This window comes from Cebus imitator, unplaced genomic scaffold (genome assembly GCF_001604975.1).
Source record: "Cebus imitator isolate Cc_AM_T3 unplaced genomic scaffold, Cebus_imitator-1.0 Scaffold54, whole genome shotgun sequence".
In the NCBI taxonomy this organism is placed as follows: Eukaryota; Metazoa; Chordata; class Mammalia; order Primates; family Cebidae; genus Cebus; species Cebus imitator.
This window is the reverse complement of record NW_016107369.1, coordinates 4,385,600-4,407,351: the sequence shown is the minus strand read 5'-3', so window position 1 is coordinate 4,407,351 and position 21,752 is coordinate 4,385,600. Positions and strand designations below refer to the sequence as shown.

Genomic DNA, 21,752 nt, shown 5'->3' with positions numbered 1-21,752 from the left:
TTTTTTTTGTCTTTAAGATGATATTAGTTCATTCTTTTCCTACCTGATTCACACTCCTTCTTTCATGTTCTGTAACTTAAATACTGAAATATAAAGTGAACTGTGATTAACACATACTGTGTTAGGTAACAAGGAAGAAAACGAACCCAAAAATATCTGGTTAATACACGCACACACACATATGTATATTTAAACACATATATATCAAATTAAGGAAGAAATACTTGTAACTATTGTAGTCCATATTTCTGCAGTGGTTATGTGGTTGTAGCTGGTATATATGTTCTTCCACCACTCATTCCGTATTCCCATTGCTCTAAGTAAGTATCTCAGCTGGTCCTGGTTCCTTGCTTGGTGAGGTGACTCAGGCTTTCATTCTTGAAGGTGTGGGCTATTAGTGGTTCTTTCTGAATTAGCTCTGCTATTTGCAGTTCTACAAAACCCCTTGCAATTTTCCATGGACTTAATCTCAGGACATGGGAAATGCTAAGTGATGTCACAGAGGATCTCTTACATTTTGGGCATACTCCACTTCTCCTGTATTGTGCAGTAGTAACCCACATTCCCCTTGAAAGTTAGGATCAGTCATCCCCAGTGAATACAGTAACCATCTTCATTGCCTCTTGATTCGGAACTTCAGAGTAAAGTTGGAGTCTCAACTTCAGGTTAGTGGAATCATTTGTTGTGTCTCCTAGTGGAAGTATTCGTCCCTTTGAAACTAGACTTCTGGAATGACAAAGCCTAAAGTCACAGGGATAGGAAATAAATACTTTGCTAACACTGAATTTATTAGTCTTTGTTGATTTCCCAAAGAAAAACTCTCTTAGCACTCATTAAAGGCATTAAAGGCATCACTGTGTACTACTCAGTCACCTAAGCCAGAAACCTTGGAATTATCTTAAATTTTTCCCTTACCTCTATCATTTTTTTTTACCTGTTACAAAATCCTCTCAGTTCTACCTTATTTTACAGCTCTCACTTCTCTCCCCTCCTCTGCATTCTCGTATCAGTCACTGCCTTAGACTAGGCATCACCTTCACTTATCCAACTTGTAGAAATAATCTTTAAACTTTTTGTCTCTGTCTACTGTTTTTCTGCTAAAGCAATCTTTAAAAAATCAGACTACATTTAGTGGCTCTAAATGCTTACAAGGCAATGCTAAACTCCTTAACCATCTGAATTAATTTATCTGTTGTAATCGAGATGCAAGTCAAATGGCTTTAACAAGTTAGAAGTTTATTCTCTCTTAGGACTTAGATATGGCTCAGGAATCCAGTTCCTTCTGATTTACATGGTCCAGGATATTTTACCACCATGTGAGAACCAGCATGAAAAAGGAAATGGTGAAGAGGAGGATGTGCCCTTTCCTTTAAGGGGGCAATCCAGAGGATGTGCAAATCATTTTTACTCTCAGCTCCTTGGCAAGAACTTGACTGCCAGTTCTAGCTGCAAGAGATAAAGAGTGTCTCTTGTCTGGGGAGACTTGTGTCTAGCTAAAAAATAGGGAGGCCTGTTATTGTAGATAAGGGGGGAAATGGGTATTAGAAGACCACCAGTAGTAGCCCCTGCCACATAAGGCATACACAGTCTTCTGGAGAGTGATCCTTGCTTACTTCTTCACGTTACTTTTTGGTGTGCTGCTTTTCCACACTTCCCTTTTAATCAGCTCTCTTGACTGTTTCTCCTTTGCATTAGCCATGCTAAACTATTTGCACATCTAAACATGCTCTGCTGAGGAAAGCCATTTCTCTGTCTTCCCTCATCTTGTTTCCTTAGATAGAGGTGCCCTTGTATTTGGTTGTAAACTCTCTGAGGGCACAGATTACATTTTATTCTTGTATCTCTTGGTTGTAATGTAATGCCTGACAGATAGGGAATGTATACTATCTCTTTACTGGATGAGCAGGTGGGTTCATAGCAAAAATAACGGTACAGACTTTTTAAAATGTCAGAGCCTACTCTTAAGGTAGGGCTGCTGTTTTTACTTTCTTTCTTTTTTTTTTTTTTTTTTTTTTTTTTCTTTTCTTTTTTTTTTTTTTTTTGTTAGCTAAAACCAGAAATGGAAAAGGCAAAAATACCGTGAGAACAGCAGTTTTCTTGTGGTATTTCCAGCTCATTGGAAGTGGAGTGTACTGGAAATCACGGGAGACAGGCCTTTCCCAGGGGACTCTAAGCCCAAGCAATGCTAATCCAAGAGGTTTGGTTTATTTAAAGCAATCCTTTTAGCCTCGGCTATCACTAGTCTNCTCACTCTTATCACCCAGGCTGGAGTGCAACAGCGTGATCTCAGCTCACTGCAACCTCTACTTCTTGGGTTCAAGTGATTCTCCTGCCTCAGCCTCTCAAGTAGCTGGGATTACAGTCACCTGCCACCATCGCTGGCTAATTTTTGTATTTTTTTTTTTAGTAAAGACAGGATTTCACCATGTTGGCCAGGCTGGTCTTGCACTCCTGACCTCAAGTGATCCACCTGTCTTTGCCTCCCAAAGTGCTGGGATTACAGGTGTGAGCCACTGCGCCCGGCTTACTTGCTTTTTAACAATTCAGTATAATAATGACTTGCTGCAGGAGATGTGTTGAAGTGAATTAGATAATACTGACATGATTTCCAAAGCTTGTCCTAAGACCTTCTGAGCACTGCTACCTTAACATACTGGTTCTAAGATATTGGTGACTCAGGATTTATTTAATGACTGAGAAGAGTCATTGTTGTAAACAAATTCTAAGGCAAGAGTGCCTTAAATATTCTTACATGGAGAATTTTTTTTTTCTGCTTTACTGTCTTGAGTAATATCTTTTGTTTTACTTGTAGATTTGATGGTCCTCGAAGATTTGAGGATTTAGGGTCAAGGTGTGAAGGACCGAGACCCAAAGGGCCTCGTTTTGAAGGAAATCGCCCCGATGGGCCAAGACCCAGATATGAAGGTCACCCAGCAGAGGGCACTAAAAGCAAATGGGGAATGATTCCCCGGGGGCCAGCATCTCAATTTTATATTACCCCCAGTACATCCCTAAGTCCTCGGCAGAGTGGACCACAGTGGAAAGGCCCCAAACCAGCTTTTGGACAGCAGCATCAGCAGCAACCTAAGTCACAAGCAGAACCTCTTTCAGGAAACAAAGAACCATTAGCAGACACCAGTAGTAACCAGCAGAAGAATTTTAAAATGCAATCAGCTGCATTTTCCATTGCTGCAGATGTAAAGGATGCCAAGGCGGCTCAGTCAAATGAGAATCTAAGCGACTCTCAACAAGAGCCACCTAAAAGCGAAGTCTCGGAAGGGCCCATAGAGCCTTCTGATTGGGACCAGAATGCTCAAAGTATGGAGATTCAAATCGACAAAGCCCAAGCTGTTACTCAGCCTGTACCCCTTGCAAATAAGCCTGTACCTGCTCAATCTACTTTTCCTTCAAAAACAGGGGGGATGGAGGGAGGAGCAGCAGTAGCAACATCATCATCATTAACAGCAGATAATGATTTTAAACCTATGGGTATTGGTCTACCCCATTCAGAAAACAACCAAGATAAAGGCCTGCCTCGGCCAGATAATAGAGATAATAGATTAGAAGGTAATAGAGGCAGCAGCTCATCTTACAGAGGTCCTGGGCAAAGCAGAATGGAAGACACACGGGATAAAGGACTAGTAAACAGAGGTCGTGGTCAGGCAATCAGTCGAGGCCCAGGATTGGTCAAGCAAGAAGACTTTCGGGATAAAATGATGGGTAGGAGAGAAGACAGTAGAGAGAAGATGAATAGAGGAGAAGGTAGCCGGGACAGAGGGCTGGTGAGACCTGGAAGCAGTCGGGAGAAAGTGCCAGGTGGTCTGCAAGGCAGCCAGGACAGGGGTGGAGCTGGCAGCCGAGAAAGGGGACCACCTCGGAGGGCTGGTAGTCAGGAGAGAGGACCTCTTCGAAGGGCTGGGAGTAGGGAGAGAGTACCACCCCGAAGAGCTGGGAGCAGGGAGAGGGGACCACCTCGAGGGCCTGGTAGTCGAGAAAGGGGACTGGGAAGATCAGATTTTGGTCGTGATAGAGGTCCATTCAGACCAGACCCAGGAGATGGTGGGGAAAAAATGTATCCATATCACCGAGATGAGCCTCCTAGAGCTCCATGGAACCATGGAGAAGAGAGAGGGCATGAAGAGTTCCCATTAGATGGTAGAAATGCTCCAATGGAACGAGAAAGACTTGATGACTGGGATAGGGAGAGATACTGGAGAGAATGTGAACATGACTATCAAGATGATACACTAGAGCTCTATAACAGAGAGGACAGGTTCTCAGCACCACCATCTCGGTCTCATGATGGAGATAGGCGAGGCCCTTGGTGGGATGACTGGGAGAGAGACCAGGATATGGATGAGGACTACAATAGGGAAATGGACAGGGACATGGACAGGGATGTGGATCGGATTGGAAGACCCATGGATATGTATGATAGAAATTTGGATAATGAGTGGGACAGAGATTATGGGAGACCACTGGATGAACAAGAATCACAGTTTCGTGAACGGGATATTCCATCTCTTCCACCTTTACCGCCCCTCCCACCTCTTCCACCTTTGGATAGATATCGGGATGATAGATGGAGAGAAGAAAGAAATCGAGACCATGGGTATGATCGAGATTTCCGTGATAGGGGTGAGTTGAGGATTCGAGAGTATCCAGAAAGAGGAGATACATGGCGGGAAAAGCGAGATTATGTTCCTGACAGAATGGACTGGGAAAGAGAACGGTTGTCAGACAGATGGTACCCATCTGATGTGGATAGACATTCCCCCATGGCGGAACATATGCCCTCCTCACATCATTCCTCAGAAATGATGGGGTCCGATGCAAGCTTAGACTCTGACCAAGGCCTTGGAGGGGTAATGGTTCTCAGTCAGAGGCAGCACGAAATCATTTTGAAAGCTGCACAAGAACTGAAAATGCTTCGGTAAGTTGACTCCTTCAGATCATTTCTTTTAGTAAAAACCACATTCAGACTGCTGATATGATATATTTGAATGTAATCATTTTACTTCAAGTTCTTAACACATAATTTTAATTTATATTTCTGGTCATTCAGTGCTGTTTTTAGGGTTAGGATGAGTATTTAAGAACTGTGTTAATTGTAAACTTATGCCCTAAAATGTGAAAATTAATTGCCGTCTTGGCCTTTGTAGATGTGTTGCTGGCATGCCATGCCTGTGCATGTTGTAGGTGTCGAACTTCAACTTTTCAGAGCTCTGGATTTCACAGGGTTCATATGTAACCTTCATTTTTTCCAGCTAGCAGTTTGTTCGTTGGTATTAGATCTGATAAACTTTATATTCACTAATCATTGATATAATTTTGGAAAGTGCTGTATTTTTTGTATTTTTCTTTGTTGAAGCTAAGAATGGTTTGCTTTGGAGCATCCTCAGATTTGTCTAACTACTGATACTTTCTTTTTGGGGTGTTTTGTCTTTCATTATAACTAAAAGCAGGTATTTCTCCTTGAGGATGGTACTTGTTTCTATGTAACCAAATACTTTCTTTGTGAAATGGAAAATAGGATATTTTGACTTACAATCAACTATGTATAGGTATCTACATAATTTTCCCGTTACAATAACAGTAATAACAAAAGCTAACATTTATTGCATGCTTACTCTGGGCCAGGAACTGTACTAAGTGTGTTGTGTATTATAACTCATTTAATCTTTAAACCAGCTATATCTTGGGATAGGAATTTAGAAGTCAGTGGCAGGTTGCAAGCTTTTTTAAAGCAAATTTTTTTTTTAGAAAAAAATCAACTAATGATTAGGTTTTAATAGATTCTAATATATTTCTTCCATTTTTAAATTCTGGTTTATATTTGTAGATCTTAACAATAAATTATAACTTTAGAACTAGGAAAGAAAAATATGGTGAAGAACCAGTAATGCAAAAGACCAGATATGGCAGGTTTCTGTGGTCTATAGCTAAGAGGTTTATTTTTTCCAGGTTATTCATGAGGAAAATGTAGAAAGCATGCTATAGAGTATATAGCTACTACACTATTCACTTCTAAGTTGTAGACACCTTTAATTTAACACCTACCATGTAACTGGGCACTTGCTAATAATTGAGTGTATGTTATGCCAGTCTGTCTATCTCAAATTCTTCTATCTCAAAGGCCTGCAAAGATAAGGTAGTATTATCCCCACTTCACAAGTGGCACTAAGGCTCAGAGAGGTTAAGTTCTCTTGGCTAGCAAGTGTCAAACCCAGCATTTAAACTCAATCTGTCCAACTCTAAAATCTGTGTTGTTAATGGAGAATACCAAGCTGGTTGGTGTTGTTAAGCTGCCAAGTTTTCTTTCTTTTTCCTTTCGAAATTTCTTTTTAATTCATTATTGCTTTGCATGGCAATGCTGGGTAAAAGGTGCTGCTGCTGCTTCATCCTTTTTTAAAGCTTTCTGGGCAACATGAACATAATTAAATAATATATATGGAGTGAGAGATAATGTGGTCATAGTTGAATACAAGTAGATTATGTTATGTCAGTGTAAAGTCATAAGGAGTATCATAAGGGATATGATTTACCTGAGCAGAAAGTAGTCTTACATACTTGACCTTTTGGGTTCATTTGGGTCACTTACTTTACTATAAGGAGAAAATTGTAAGAGGTCTTAAGACGTTGTAGTGGATTTTACCCATGTTTAAGGTGGACATTGTGAAGAAAAGTGAAAGGAATTTAATCAGAAATTTAAAGAAAAACCAAAGGACAACATAATTATCTTCAGGCAGATGAAGTGTTGTTTTTAAAGATATAGACTGACAATTGTTTTCACCATCTACAGCAGGGGCCATAAATTAAAATGTCCCCAAGAATCAGATAACAAAAATGAGTGAAAGTGGGCCAAGTGGAACTTTGTAGAGTATGGTGAAGATTGTGACAGGTTGTTTCATCTAACATGGACAGCCTTGCTGCACTCGGCTGATTGTTGGCATGTGGGAATGTAGACCTGGTGTTACCAAATCTCTTTAAGGTTTGAATTTATATGTGAGATATTTTGCTTTGTAAATAACTAATTCAAATTTTAAAAACTGATGTGAAAGCCACATTTTTTTTTGAGTTGGAGTCTCGCTCTGTTTGCCAGGCTGGAATGCAGTGGCATGATCTCTGCTCACTGCAATCCCTGCCTCCCGAGTTCAAGTGATTCTCCTGCCTCAGCCTCCTGAGTAGCTGGGATCACAGGCACATGCCACCATGCCCAGCTAATATTTGTATCTTTGGTAGATACAGGGTTTCACCATCTTGGCCAGGATGGGCTTGATCTCTTGACCTGTGATCCACCCGCCTCAGCCTCCCAAAGTTTTGGGATTACAGGCGTGAGCCACTGCACCCAGCCGAAAGCCACATTTTAAAAACCTTCTTAGGCCATATTTGGTGCATGAGCCACCATTTTGCAACCTCCGGTGTAAAGAGTTGAAAAAAGTAGCCTGGGCACGGTGACTCACGCCTTGTAATCCCAGCACTTTGGGAGGCTGAGGCGGGCAGATCACTAGGTCAGGAGTTCAAGACCAGCCTGGCCAATATGGTGAAACCCTGCCTCTACTAAAGAAATATAAAAAATTAGCCAGGTGCGGCAGCCTGCATCTGTTGTTCCAGTTACTCCGGAGGCTGAGGCAGAAGAATCACTTGAACCCAGGAACCAGAGCTTGTAGTGAGCTGACATTGTACCACTTGTACTCCAGCCTGGGCAACAGAGTGAGACTTTGTCTACAAAAAAAAAAAAAGTTTAAAGAAATAGCGAGGGAGCTTTTGGTTGGATTAAAGAAAAACATAACAGCTGGATGAGATAGTAGAAAACTACTGAGACAGGTTGTAGAATCTATCCTTGAATATCTTTAATAATATATAATTATTTTTATGTCTTAGATGACTGATGAGTTAGCTACATAAAAGCAAAAGAGAGTAATCCCAGAGGTGCCCATTGTATGGCCACTGCAGAGAATTTTAGGGCAAGGTTTTTTAGGCCTCTTCTTTTTAATTCAATACTAGCTGTAGCCACTTAGGAATGGCATAAACATGCTTTATGTACCATGGCAATTTTATTTGTTTGCAGGGAACAGAAAGAACAGCTTCAGAAGATGAAAGACTTCGGGTCTGAGCCACAGATGGCTGACCATCTACCACCTCAGGAATCAAGACTGCAGAATACATCTTCAAGACCTGGAATGTATCCGGTATGGGAGAATGTGTGCTCAGAAAATGAAATGGTTTCTACTTCGTATGTTTTTATGTTGTTTAATTTTTTAAAAATTAAATAACTACAAATTTCCTCTCTAAAATTTAGATTTTTGGTAAAGTAAAGTTTATAGTGATTGACCTTTGAACATCTTAAAAGCAGTTCAAAAGTGTGGCAGAGATGCCCCTTTTCCCCAGGATTTGGATAAGTACACCAGCTACTCCTGAACTACATAGTTTCTGTCCACAAAATGGTAGAATTTTTCTAATAATTTTTTAAGTTAAAATAGTCCTGTTGACTGGCCACAGTGGCTCATGCCTGTCATTCCAGCACTTTGGGAGGCTAAGACAAGAGGATTGCTTGAGCCCAGAAGTTTGACGCCAGCCTGCACGAGACAGTGAGACCCAGGTCTCTACCAAAAAAAAAAAAAAAGCCCTGTTTTCTATCTAGGCAGGGCTAGACGTGGGCCTCATGGTGCTTCCTATCTTTTTAGGCTACTAGTCCTTCAGATGGGGAAATGTCATACCCTAGTACATACTTCAGAACTGTTCAGGCAGTATGAAAAGGGGTGTTTATGTAAAAGACTTGAGTAAGTTCTCCTGTTTTTTCCAATAGCATGCCAGGACTCCTTTTGTTTTTGTTTTGTTACTTTACATTTAAGCCAATAATGGGCTTTTCAGATGTTTTAAATGTTATCATTCAAATGGTTTTATGACAGCATAATGAAGAAAAAAGCTCTACTGAACCATTTCCTCAAATTAACTTTCTTTATTTCTCAGCGTTCCCTTCCATTCTGGTCTAATGTCAAACACTAAGACATAATTGTTAACATCAGTGACCCACCATGGTGTTGTTGACTCTCCAGATCAGATCTCCTGACCTTTGTATGCATTTGCCTGCCGCAGAGTTTCTGTCTGTGGGTGTGACTCCTGTCAAATGCAGCATGTTCAAATTGGGGCTCATTATCATACCCCATTAAATGTTCGTTCTCCTCACCATCACCTATCACCCTAACTTGAAATCTGAAAATTCGTCTTGCCCCTGCCATACCCTGCCATAACCAGTCATACTACTGATTGATTTTATCTCTTTTGAATAAAATTCTGAAGTATAATTGCACCCATTTTAAGCCTATATTTCAAGTTTTGACAGATGTATACCAAAAGATACATTCTCATCACCCTTAAAAGTTCTCATGCCTTTTTGTAGTTGGGACTACCCCTACACTCCACTTCAGGCAGCATTGATGCGATTTGTGGTCAATGGACATTTTAAAATTAACCTCACCATGTGGCTACGTGGCTTTAAAACACTTCAGTGTTCTCCCATGCCTTCAGGATGAAATCTAGAATCTCTTTCATGGCCTTTCAAGTTCTTCCTGAACTGGCCTGACCTCTGCTGACCATTGCTTGCTACTCCACTCTCTGATGCTTCATTTTCCCTCCTCATGGAGCTACTTAACAATTCTGTGAATGTGCTAGATTCTTTTACTTCTTCATTCCTTTGTATATGCATGTTATTCTCTAAGCCAAGAGTTTCTTTTCTTTGCCATCCCATCCCCTCCTGCAATTGGCTGATGCTTATCTTTTAGAACGCGGCTCTGCTATCTTCTCATCCACCTATGTAAGGCAGTTACCCCCATACATACTCTGTACTGGTATGGTACTTGTACTGGTCTCTGTTGTCATCTTTATCATGTTGCATTTTGATCGTCTGTTTTCTTGTCTGTCTTTCCTTCTAAATTGAGTCCCTAATATAAGAATGATAGGCCAGACACGGTGGCTCACGCCTGTTATCCTAGCACTGTGGAAGGCTGAGGCAGGCGGATCACTTGAGGTCAGGAGTTGGAGACCAGCTTGACCAACATGGAGAAACCCCATCTCTACTAAACATACAATATTAGCCGATCGTGGTGGCACATGCCTGTAATCCCAGCTACTAGGGAGGATGAGGCAGGAGAATCGCTTGAATCTGGAAGGCAGAGATTGCGTTGAGCCAAGATTGCGCCATTGCACTCCAGCCTGGGAAACAAGAGTGAAACTCCGTCTCAAAAAAAAGGTGGAGTTTTTTGAGATGGAGTCTCTCTCTCGCCCAGGCTGAAGTACAGTGGCACCAACTCGGCTCACTGCAGCCTCCACTTCCCAGATTCGAGCAGTTCCCTGCATCAGCCTCCTGAGTAGCTGGGATTGCAGGTGCCCACCACCACACCTGGCTAATTTTTGTATTTTTAGTAGAGATGGGATTTCACCATCTTGGCCAGGCTGGTCTTGAAATCCTGACCTCGTGATCCACCCACCTGGGCCTCCCAAAGTGCTGGGATTACAGGCATAAGTCACTGCGCCTATCCAAGAATTATCTTTTATCTTTGCTTGTCTTAGTAAATAATAGAAGCTCCTGATCATGGATTCACATTTCTGCTTTGTTTGCTTAACAATTCATAATCATCTTTCCATATTGTTATATGCTGTATTATTTTTTGATTCATGATAATTTTTAATTAATTCCATTTCTGTTGAAATTGATTTATAATCTTTCACTGTGATTCTTAATATTACTCTAATGAATGTCTTATTTTAGATAACTCTTTTTTTTTTTTTTTTTTTTTTTGAGATGGAGTCTCACTCTGTTGCCCAGGCTGGAGTACAGTGGCACAATTTCTGGCCACTGAAACCTCTACCTCCCAGGTTCAAGCCATTCTCCTACTTCAGCCTCCTGAGTGGCTGGGATTACAGATGTCTGCCACCCACCACGCCTGGCTAAATTTTTTGTCTTTTTAGTAGAGACGAGGTTTTACCACATTGGACAGGCTGGTCTTGAGCTCCTGACTTCAGGTGATCCACCTGGCTCAGATTCCCAAAATGCTGGGATTACAGGTTTGAGCTACTGCATTCGGCTGATAACTTTTTATGAGTCAATTGGTTTTTTTTAAAGTTTTATGTTGTTGTGTTTGTTTTGTCTTTTTTGTTTTGCTCTGTTGCCTTGGTGGCTAGAATACAGTGGTGCAATCATAGCTCACTGTAGCCTCAAACTCCTGGGCTCAAGTGATTCTCCCTCCTCAGCCTCCTCAGTAACTGGGACTACAGGCGCACACCACCACGCCTGGCTAACTAAAAAAATTTTGTTGGTAGGGGCGGGATCTCGAATTGTTGCCCAGGCTAGTCTCGAGCTCCTAGGCTTAAGTGATCCTTGTGCCTTGGCCTCCTAAAGCGTTGAGAGTGCCTGCACCCAGCCAGCAGTGATTTTAAAGTCCCAAAGTGGACTACTTCAAAGAATAAGCATACCTTAAAAAATTTTTTTGAGGCAAAGTATAGTCTCTCGCCCAGGCTGGAGTGCAGTGGTGCAATCTCAGCTCGTTGCAATCTCCACTTCCCCAATTCAAGCAATTCTCCTGCCTCAGCCTGCCAGGTAGCTGCGATTATAGGTGCCCACCACCACACTTGGCTAATTTTTTTGTATTTGTAGTAGAGACAGGGTTTCACCGTGTTGGCCAGGCTGGTCTTGAACTCCTGACCTCAGGAGTTTGATCCACCCTGCCTCAGCCTCCCAAAGTGCTAAGGTTGCAGGCGTGAGCCACCACACCTGGCCCAGAATAAGCATACTTTTAAAAAATGATTCCTGTGACATAGCCAAACAGCTCTCTATAATAGTTGTATAACTATTATGCAACTATTATACAACTATTGCTCACGCTTGCAATCCCAGCACTTTGGGAGGCGGAGGCAGGCAAATCACATGAGGTCAGCAGTTCGAGACCAGTCTAGCTAACGTCGTGAAACCAGGTGTCTATAAAAATGCAAACATTAGCTGGGCTTGGTGGCACGCGCCTATAATCCTAGTTACTCCAGAGACTGAGGCAGGAGATGCTTGAACTTGGGAGGTGGAATTTGCAGTGAGCCAAGATTGTGCCACCGCACTCCAGTCTGGGTGACAGATCAAGACTTCATCTCAGGTGGATCACCTGAGATGTCAGGAGTTTGAGAGCAGCCTGGCCAACATGGTGAAACCCCATCTCTACTAGAAATACAAAAATTAGCTGGGCATGGTGGTGCGCGTCTGTAATCCCAGCTGCTAGGGAGTCTGAAGCAGGAGAATTGTTTGATCCTGAGAGGCAGAGGTTGCAGATCATGCTACTTCACTTCAGCCTGGGTAGCAAAGCGAGACTCTGTCTCAAAAATAAATAAATAAAAAGAAAGAAAATAGTTGTGTTACATCTGTATATAGCCTTGTAAGCATTAGTTACTTAATATTTTTGGTATATTTAGTAATTTTAATACAGCATTTTTTATTACTAGTGACATGAATATTTTCTCATATTTGTTAACTATACTTTCTTCTTACAGAAATTCTGTTTGTGTCCTTCACCCATTTATCTGTTTGAGGTTTTTTGTTTTTTTAAAAACAACTCATATTATCCTAAATATAGATATTGACCCTTTCGCATATAAACAATTTTTTAAAAAAATTTATCTTGCTCTCACTGTATAGAATGAAGAAATCACTTTTTGTTTTATTTATAAGTGTATTTTTAAGAGATCTTAAGATATTTAAAACTTGTCTTAATGGATATGTCTAGACAGACAGAATAGCCTCATCCTATACTGGCATTTTCTTAACAAAGTTTACCATACCATACTTTAATTAAAACTTTATCTTTGGGTAATAGCCATTTGTCTTTAACTATAGCCAGTAGTGACCTCCAGTCAAATTATGTTCCTTCCATATTAGTCAACTCCATTTTATTTTTCACAAAGTTTATTTTTAAAGTACTGCCTATGTATGGGCAAATATATAAAAAATGCATATTGTGGGCTCTCCAGGGTCTAAAATAGCTGTAAATAAAGAAAAAAAATCCTAGAATAACAGAGAAGTAAAAAACCAAACCAAAACAAAAAAACAAAAGAAGAAACCAAACCAACCAGACGCAGTGAACTAAGACATGGGAAATAAGTGTTTGAATTCACGCTTATGAAGATTAAAATAGAAACTAGGCATAGTGGCTCACACCTGTAATCCCAGCACTTTGGGAGGCTGAGGTGAGAAGATTGCTTGAGGCCTGGAGTTCAAGACCAGCCTGGGCAACATAGCAAGACCCTGTCTTCACCAAAGAAAGAATAAAAATAAAATTTACGTGGCAGCTGGGTTTCAGTATTGGGTAGATAGGACCTATCTGCTAAGAAGTGCTACCATCTCCTTAATAGACATTTCTGATGGCACCTGGTGATGCTTTGGGAAAACAAATGTAATCAGGGCACCCAACAGTGGCACTCCTCAGAGAGATTACTAGATGTTCATTTAGTTTATTTTGTTTTGTATTACTCAAGTTTTCTGTTGGTCCCAGCTTTCCCTGGACTATTATTGTCAACCAGGTAACTGAAAGGAACAGAAGTGTGGAGGCTCTCTAGGATTTCTGTCACTGGAAATTTACTGCTTTTATGGAGGAGATAGGTTTCTAGGGTAGGAAGATAGTTCTTATTTATTCAGTTTTCTCCTTCCTGCACACTGAGAGAGTGGGAAGATAGTTCTTAATCAAGGGGTGAAAATCAGAATTATTTATGGAGGGTATTTTTTTTTTTTTTTTAAATTTTAAATTACTGGTGGGACCCCACCTACAGAAGTTCAGTAGATTTGGTGTTGGTCGGGGACATTTGAATCTTAAGTGGCCACCACCCTAATTTAGAGTATGGAGATTTTAAAACATTTTCATCACCCCTGTAAGATCACTGCACCAGTTTATAGTTAGTTAATCCTCATTCCTACCCTAGTCCCAGGCAACCACTGATCCACTCTGTCTATATAGATTTGCCTTTCTGGGCATTTTATATAAGTGAATTATATAATATGTAGTCTTTTGTGTCTATTTTCTTTCACTTAGCATAATCTTTTCAAGTTTATCCATGTTATAACATGACTCAGTACTTCATTTCTTTTTACTGCTTTTAAAATTTCTATTTATAACTTTTTATATGAATATACCACATTTTGTTTAACCATTCACCAGTTGATGGACATGAGGGTTGTTGAATAGTATGGCTATGAATATTTGTGTGCAAGTTTTTGGATAGACATGTTTTTGCTTTTCTTGGATAGATACCTAGAAGTGAAATTGCCGAGCCATATGATAAATTTATGTTTAGCTGGGAGTTTTGGCTCAAGCCTGTAATGCCAGCACTTTGGGAGGCTGAGGTGGGTGGATCACCTGAGGTCAGGAGTTCGAGACCAGCTTGGCCACGGGAAACCCTGACTCTACTAAAAATATAAAAAATTAGCTGGTAGTGGTGGTGCATGCCTGTAATCCCAGCTACTCAGAGGCTGAGGCAAGAGCAGTGCTTGAACCCGGGAGGCAGAGGTTGCAGTGAGCCAGGATTGAACCATTGCACTCCAGCCTGGGCAACAAGAGCAAGATTCCATCTCAAAAAAAAAAAAAGTATATTTGACTTTTTGAGAGAAATTGGCAAACCATTTTCTTTTCTTTTTTTTTTTTTTCCTTTGAGACAGAGTCTGTTTCTGTCGCCCAGGCTGGAGTGCAGTGGCTCATCCTCGGCTCACTACAACCTCTGCCTCCTGAGTTCAAGTGATTCTTCTGCCTCAGCCTCCCAAGTAGCTGGGACTGCAGGCACATGCCACCACGCCTGGCTTAGCAAACCATTTTCTGTAGTGGCACCATTTATTCCTACTAACAGTCTAAAAGAGTTTTTCTTTTCTATATTCTTGCCATCATTTGTTTTTGTCTGTCTTATTAATTATAGCCATTCCAGTGGGTATGAAAATGGTATCTCATTGGGATGTTAATTTGCATTTCCCTAATGACTAATGGCGTTGAGTATCTTTTCATGTGCTTATTGGGCTCTCATATGTTTTCTTTGGAAAAATATCTATTCTCAGCTTTGGCCATATTTTTTTTTTACGATATGCCTTATTAAGTTTAAGTGTTTTGTATATTCTGAATTCAAGTTCTTTATCAAATATAAGATTTGTGTATATTTTCTCCCTTTCTGTGGCTTGTCCTCATTTTGATGGTATGTTTTAAAGCACGAAATTTTGAGTGAGTCCAAGGTGTTAACTTTTTTCTTATAAATTGAGAACCAGATTTTAATTTCCACTGATCTGTAAAAACATAGTGGTACGCATGCCCGCTAAGCTCTTGACTCTGTTCTCTAGCCTCCAGGGTCCTATAGACCACCCCCTCCTATGGGTAAACCACCAGGTTCAATTGTAAGACCTTCTGTTCCACCAGCAAGATCATCTGTTCCTGTAACCAGGCCGCCTGTCCCAATACCACCACCTCCACCTCCTCCACCTCTACCTCCTCCCCCTCCTCCAGTGATAAAGCCGCAAACTTCAGCTGTAGAACAGGAACGATGGGATGAAGATTCTTTCTATGGGCTCTGGGATACAAATGATGAACAAGGACTGAACTCAGAATTTAAGTCAGAAACTGCAGCGATTCCATCTGCTCCAGTATTACCACCCCCACCTGTTCACTCTTCCATTCCCCCTCCTGGTGCAGTACCTATGGGTATGCCACCAATGTCTAAGCCACCACCAGTGCAACAGACTGTTGATTATGGCCATGGCCGAGGTGAGTAATGATGGTGAACTTGTACTTGGGATCCTACAGGAATTGTTAGCTTCAGCTTTAGCTTTCTCAAGCTTCACTCTTAGAGTGCTTTTTCTCTGATTTTGTTTACCAGATATATCCACTAATAAAGTTGAACAGATACCTTATGGAGAAAGAATAACTCTACGCCCAGATCCACTACCTGAAAGATCAACTTTTGAGACAGGTAGGATTCCCAGAGAGGTCAGTATTTTTAAACATTTCAGGGCCTAATTATCATGATTTTCCTTTTAGTCAGCTGAAAGATTCTTAAGTTGAATTTAGGGCAGAAATTTATACCAGCTCCGAGGTTAGATTTATACTTTTCTGCTTTTATTTCTATAAAAGGGATATAGTTATTTTGTACTAATTGTTTTTGTAGAGCATGCAGGCCAACGTGATCGTTATGATAGAGAAAGAGACCGTGAGCCTTATTTTGATCGCCAAAGTAATGTCATAGCAGATCATCGAGATTTTAAAAGAGATCGTGAGACACATAGAGATCGAGACCGGGATCGTGGTGTTATTGACTATGACCGGGATCGATTTGACAGAGAACGCCGACCCCGAGACGATAGGTATGCTATAAAACAGTCTTTGCTAGGTGTACAAATTATTATATACTTGAATTCAGTAAAAGTTTAAGAGAAATTTAGTAAGTAACATATTCTTGTCATGCATGTATATTTGTAATTTGGAGGGGGAAGAATAATTCTGCTTCAGTTTTTAGGAAAGTAGGTCTTTGATTTGGTAGCTTGAATTCCGGAGCATTGAATGGGCGATGGAGATAGCCAGAAAGGAATAGAAGTGGTATTATCAATAAAGGTGCAGTCATTACTCAGTAGGCAAGCAGTTTATTTTTGCAATCCATTAACTTTTTATTTATTATGATTATACCTAAGGGTATTCTGGCAGCCAGGCAAGGAGAAGGGGAAGGGAGAAAGCCCACGAACTTTTAAATATTTATTTATTAATTACTGTATTTTATTGAGATGTGGTCTCAGTCTGTCATCCAGGCTGGAATGCAGTGGCACAGTCTCAGCTCACTGCAGCCTCCACCTCTTGGGCTTAAGTGATCCACCCACCTCAGTCTCCTGAGTAGCTGGGGCCATAGGCATGTGCCACCATGCCTGGCCAATTTTTTTTTTTTTTTTTTTTTTGTATTTTTGGTGAAGATGTAATTTTATCATGTTGCCCAGACTGGTCTCAAACTCCTGAGCTCAAGTGATCCACCTGCCTCGGCCTTCCAAAGTGCTGGGATTACAGGAGTGAGCCACCATGCTCAGCTTTCACATGAACTTTTTAGATACGTATATAAAGTAGATCTAAATGAAAAAGCAAAGTCAAAATGTAAATAATTGGCCTGGTGCAGTGGCTCATGCCTGTAATCCTAGCACTTTGGGAGGTCAAGGCAGGCGGATATCCTGAGCTCAGGAGTTTGAGACAAGCGTGACTCACACGGCGAAACCCCGGCTCTACAAAAAAATAACAAAAGTTGGCCAGGCAAAGTTGTGTATGCCGGTAGTCCCAACTACTTAGGAGGCTAAGATGGGAGGATCACTTGAACTCTGGAGATCAAGGCTGCGGTGAGCCAAGATCAGGCCACTGCACTCCAGCCTGGTTGACAAAGTGAGACCCCCATCTAAAAAAAAAAAAAGTAAATATGGTGTGGAGTACCTGCCTATAGAGAAAATTGGGCAGAGAATGCTGTTGCGTTATAAAGCGGAGACCTCTGAATACTTTTCATTTGCTGAAGCACTTCCTATTATACCTTCTAGAGCTCAGTCATATCGAGACAAAAAAGACCATTCCTCATCCAGAAGAGGGGGTTTTGATAGGCCATCCTATGACCGGAAGTCTGACCGACCAGTCTATGAAGGGCCATCCATGTTTGGAGGTAGAGTGATGCCTTATTAACTGCAAGGATATTAAGAATGTAAAGTATGGGAGATGCTTTCTATTGTAGCTATGGATTTAAACTTTTAGAGTAAAATGTATTCACAGATTTCTTAGAGCTGGCGGCATTATCATAAAAAATAGCAATGTAATTAATGAAATAAAACGTTTACTTTTGAAACAAAGTAGAAACAAAATTACTGATAGTCTCACTGCCCACCATACTATAGCTATTATGATTTTGTAGATTTCCTCTCATTCCCTTTTTACAGACGTATTTATGAAGTTGTAATCAAAGTATAAATATGAAGTAGTAATAACAATTTCTTTATCATGATTGTTCTGATTAATATTGTACCATACACATTTTTCATATGTAAAATTATGAAATTTTAATGGCTCTTTGACATTCTATTGAGTGGATAAAATATAAGACCAAGACCCTTATTATTAGGTAATTTAGGCATTGCTTTTAGTTTTTCACTGTTATAATTTACACTTAAACTAGAAACTCATACCTATTTGTCGGAATACACTCTCCTAAGATGGTATAACTTTTATTCTTAAAATGGTAAGCAGAAGTTACAGAACTGAGGACTGTCCAGCAAAACATTTATTATTCTTTCATGTTTTGTTGCTTAACTTTTTACATTTCGTACAAACAAGGATAAATTCAGTGTTTGGCAGAACAGTCTATTTGCCTGAAATCATACTTAAATCATCTCATTTTCTTGACTTCAATAGATTTTACATTGCCTTAAATTTTCTCTAATTAAAAAGTGGCCCCAAAATCATTAGACTTGGTTTGAATTATATTACCTTAGGATGTGTGGGGAGAGTTGAATTTCAAAATAATTACTTTACAAATAGTAATTTTGTTCAACTGCTGGAATCCTAGGAGAACGAAGGACTTATCCCGAAGAGCGAATGCCCCTGCCAGCTCCTTCACTGAGCCACCAGCCGCCTCCAGCTCCACGGGTCGAGAAGAAGCCGGAATCAAAGAATGTGGATGATATTTTGAAACCACCAGGCCGGGAGAGCAGACCTGAGAGAGTGAGTCCTGTGAAGCTGATTCATTTCCACGCAAACCAGAAGAGATCTTTTTAATATCCTGAACAGAATTTCTTTACATTTCGGCAACATAGTAATAATATCAGATTCAAGGCATTTTGCCGTACCTAAATCACCATAAAATCTCATAAATGGCCTACGCTATAGAATCTTTAAGAATTTAGCACTAAACTGCTTGGCAAAAAAATGTTGAATTTTAAAACATTCATGAGGCCTCAATTAATTGCACGTTGAAGAGAGGAAAGTGGATTTGGTTTTATGGTGGTATGTGGAATAGAAAGGGAAAATTAGGAGACTTGATTAACTTAGGCTTAATTTCCTAGTGACCTCCAAATGTGTGCAGAGGTCCAAAAGAGGGCAGCTGTTATACCAAGCCAGTTGGATGTGGAATCTTACTCAAATTTAATTCTTTTAAATTTGTCTTATATTGCAGAATAATTAGATTGACTCCATTTGAATTAACTGATACTGGAAATTTTTTTAGATTATGGATTCAGGATACATGTGCAGGTTAACTACACAGGTATTTTATGTAATGCTGGAGTTTGGGCTTCTAATGAGACTGTCACCCAAATAGTGAACGTAGTACCTGGTAGTAAAGTTATTATTGATATAGTTGGCTTAATTTTATTTTTGGATTATTCATTGCAAACTATGGAAATATGGTTTAATTTTGTTTATTCATCTTATGTAATACCACTGAATTCATTTATTAGTTTTAGTAGATTTTTAGTGGATTCTTAAGGTTTTCTTTGTATAAGATTATGTCATCTGCAAATAAAGTTTTACTTCTTTCTTTCTGAATTGGATGCCTTTTATTTCTTGCCTAATTGCCCTGGCTAGAACCCCCAGTGCAGTGTTGAATAGATGTGGCAAGAGTGGACATTCTTGTCTTGTTTCTGATCTTAGAGAGAAAACATACAATCTTTCACCATTAAGAATGATGTTAGCTGTGAATTTTTTGTAGATGCACTTTATTAGGTTAAGAAAGTTCTATTCCTAGTTTGTTGAATGTTTTTATCATGGGAGGATGTTGGATTTGTTGAATGCTTTTTCTGTGGCAATTAGGGTGATCATGTGATTTTGGTTTTTAGTCTGTTGATATGATGTGTTGCATTAGTTGATTTCATATGTTAACTTGCATTCCTAGGATAAATTCCACTTGGTCATGGTGTGTAATGATTTTTATATGTTGCTGGATTCAGCTTGCTAATATTTTGGAGGATTTTTGCATCCATATTCATAGAAAATAGTGTTGTTTTCTTGTGCTGTATTTGGTTTGGTGTAATACTGGCTTCATAAAGTAAGTTAGAAATTATTCCTTCTTGTCAGGCATGGTGGCATGTGCCTGTAGTCCCAGCTACTCAGGAGGCTGAGGTGGGAGGATCACTTGAGTCCAGGAGTTCTGGGCTGTAGTGCACTATGCCAATCGGGTGTCTGCACTAAGTTCAGCATCAGTATGGTGACCTCCTGGGAGCGGGGGACCACCAGGTTGCCTAAGGAGCAGGGAAAGGGAGCAGGTCAAAACTCTTGTGCTGATCAGTAGCAGGATTGTGCCTGTGAATAGCCACTGCACTCCAGCCTGGACAGTGTAGCGAGACCTTGTCTCTAGAAAAATAAAAAAAAAAAAAGAAAGAAATTATTCCTTCCTATTCTGTTTTTTTGAAGACTTTGTGAAGAGTTGGTATTTAAATATTTGGTGAATTCAGTGAAGTCGTCCAGGCTTGGGCTTTTCTTTGTGTGTGTTTTTAAAATTACTGTCTTAGGTTCTTTACTTATTATAGGTCTATTCAGATTGTTTATTTCTTCTTAAGTTTTAGTAGTCTGTGTCTTTCCAGGAATGTGTCTGTTTGACCTAAATTATTGTTCATAGTATTCCTTTGTATCCTTTTTTATTTCTATAAGGTTGGTAGTAATGGCCCCTCTTTGATTTCATTTTTACTTGAGGCAGAATCTCACTGTTGCCCAGGCTGGGGTTGCACTCCTGGGATCAAGTGACCCTCTTGCCTCAGCCTCCTAAGGAGCTGGGATTATAGGCACATGCCACTGAGCCCCGCTTTCATTTCTGATTCTAATAATTTGAATCTTCTTTTTTTCCTGTTCAGTCTAGGTAAGAGTTCATCAATTTTGTTGATCTTAGCTGGGCGTGGTGGCTCACACTGTCATCCCAGCACTTTGGGAGGCTGAGGTGGGTGGATCACTTGAAGCCAGGAGTTCAAGACCAGCCTGGCCACATGATGAAACCCCGTCTCTACTAAAAATACAAAATTTAGCCAGATGTGGTGGCGGGTGCCCGTAATCCCAGCTGCTTGGGAGGCTAAGGCATGAGAATTGCTCAAACCCCGGAGACAGTGGTTGTGATAAGCCAAGATTGCACCACTGCATTCCAGCCTGGGCAACAGAGTGAGACTCCATCACAAAATAATAATAATAATAATAATAATTTGTTGATCTTTTTTAAAGAACCACTGCCACTGTTGGGTTTTATTTATTTATACTCTTTTGTTTTTCTCTTTTCTATTTTATTAACTTCTTCTTTAATCTTCATTGTTTCCTTCCTCTGTTTATTTAGTTTGCTCTTTTTCCAGTGTCTTAAAGTGGAAAGTTAAGTTATTGATTTGAGACCTATCTTCTTTACTACTATAGACATTTATAGCTATCAATTTCCTTTTAAGCACTGCTTTAGTTGTATCCTGTAAGCTTTGGTGTGTTGTGTTGTTTTCATTCATCTCAGAGTATTTCCTGGTTCCTCTTGATTTCTGGTTCTTCTTTATTTCTTCTTTGATTCGTTGGTTATTTAGGAGTATATTGTTTAATTTTCACTTATTTGTGAGTTTAATTTTTCTTACTATTAATTTTCAATTTCATTCCACTGTAGTCAGATAACATACTTTGTATTATTTCTATCCTTTCAAATTTATTAAGGTTTGTTCCAATGTCTATTATATAGTCTATCCTGGAAAGTGGTAGGTCATTGTTAGCTATTATCTCATT

At 40.0% G+C, this 21,752-nt stretch overlaps 1 protein-coding gene across 2 annotated transcripts in view; it reads left to right on the top strand.

The window, feature by feature from the left end:
• Positions 1 to 21,752, top strand: part of YLPM1 (YLP motif containing 1) — a 71,667-nt gene that overhangs the window by 29,146 nt on the left and 20,769 nt on the right. For both annotated transcript variants that reach the window (XM_017528650.2, XM_017528651.2), the window contains exons 5-11: positions 2,813 to 4,933; positions 8,072 to 8,192; positions 15,353 to 15,773; positions 15,886 to 15,978; positions 16,174 to 16,369; positions 17,570 to 17,688; positions 18,586 to 18,740. In XM_017528650.2, the coding sequence (XP_017384139.1) occupies positions 2,813 to 4,933; positions 8,072 to 8,192; positions 15,353 to 15,773; positions 15,886 to 15,978; positions 16,174 to 16,369; positions 17,570 to 17,688; positions 18,586 to 18,740 (3,226 nt within the window). The remainder of the gene's footprint in view (positions 1 to 2,812; positions 4,934 to 8,071; positions 8,193 to 15,352; positions 15,774 to 15,885; positions 15,979 to 16,173; positions 16,370 to 17,569; positions 17,689 to 18,585; positions 18,741 to 21,752) is intronic.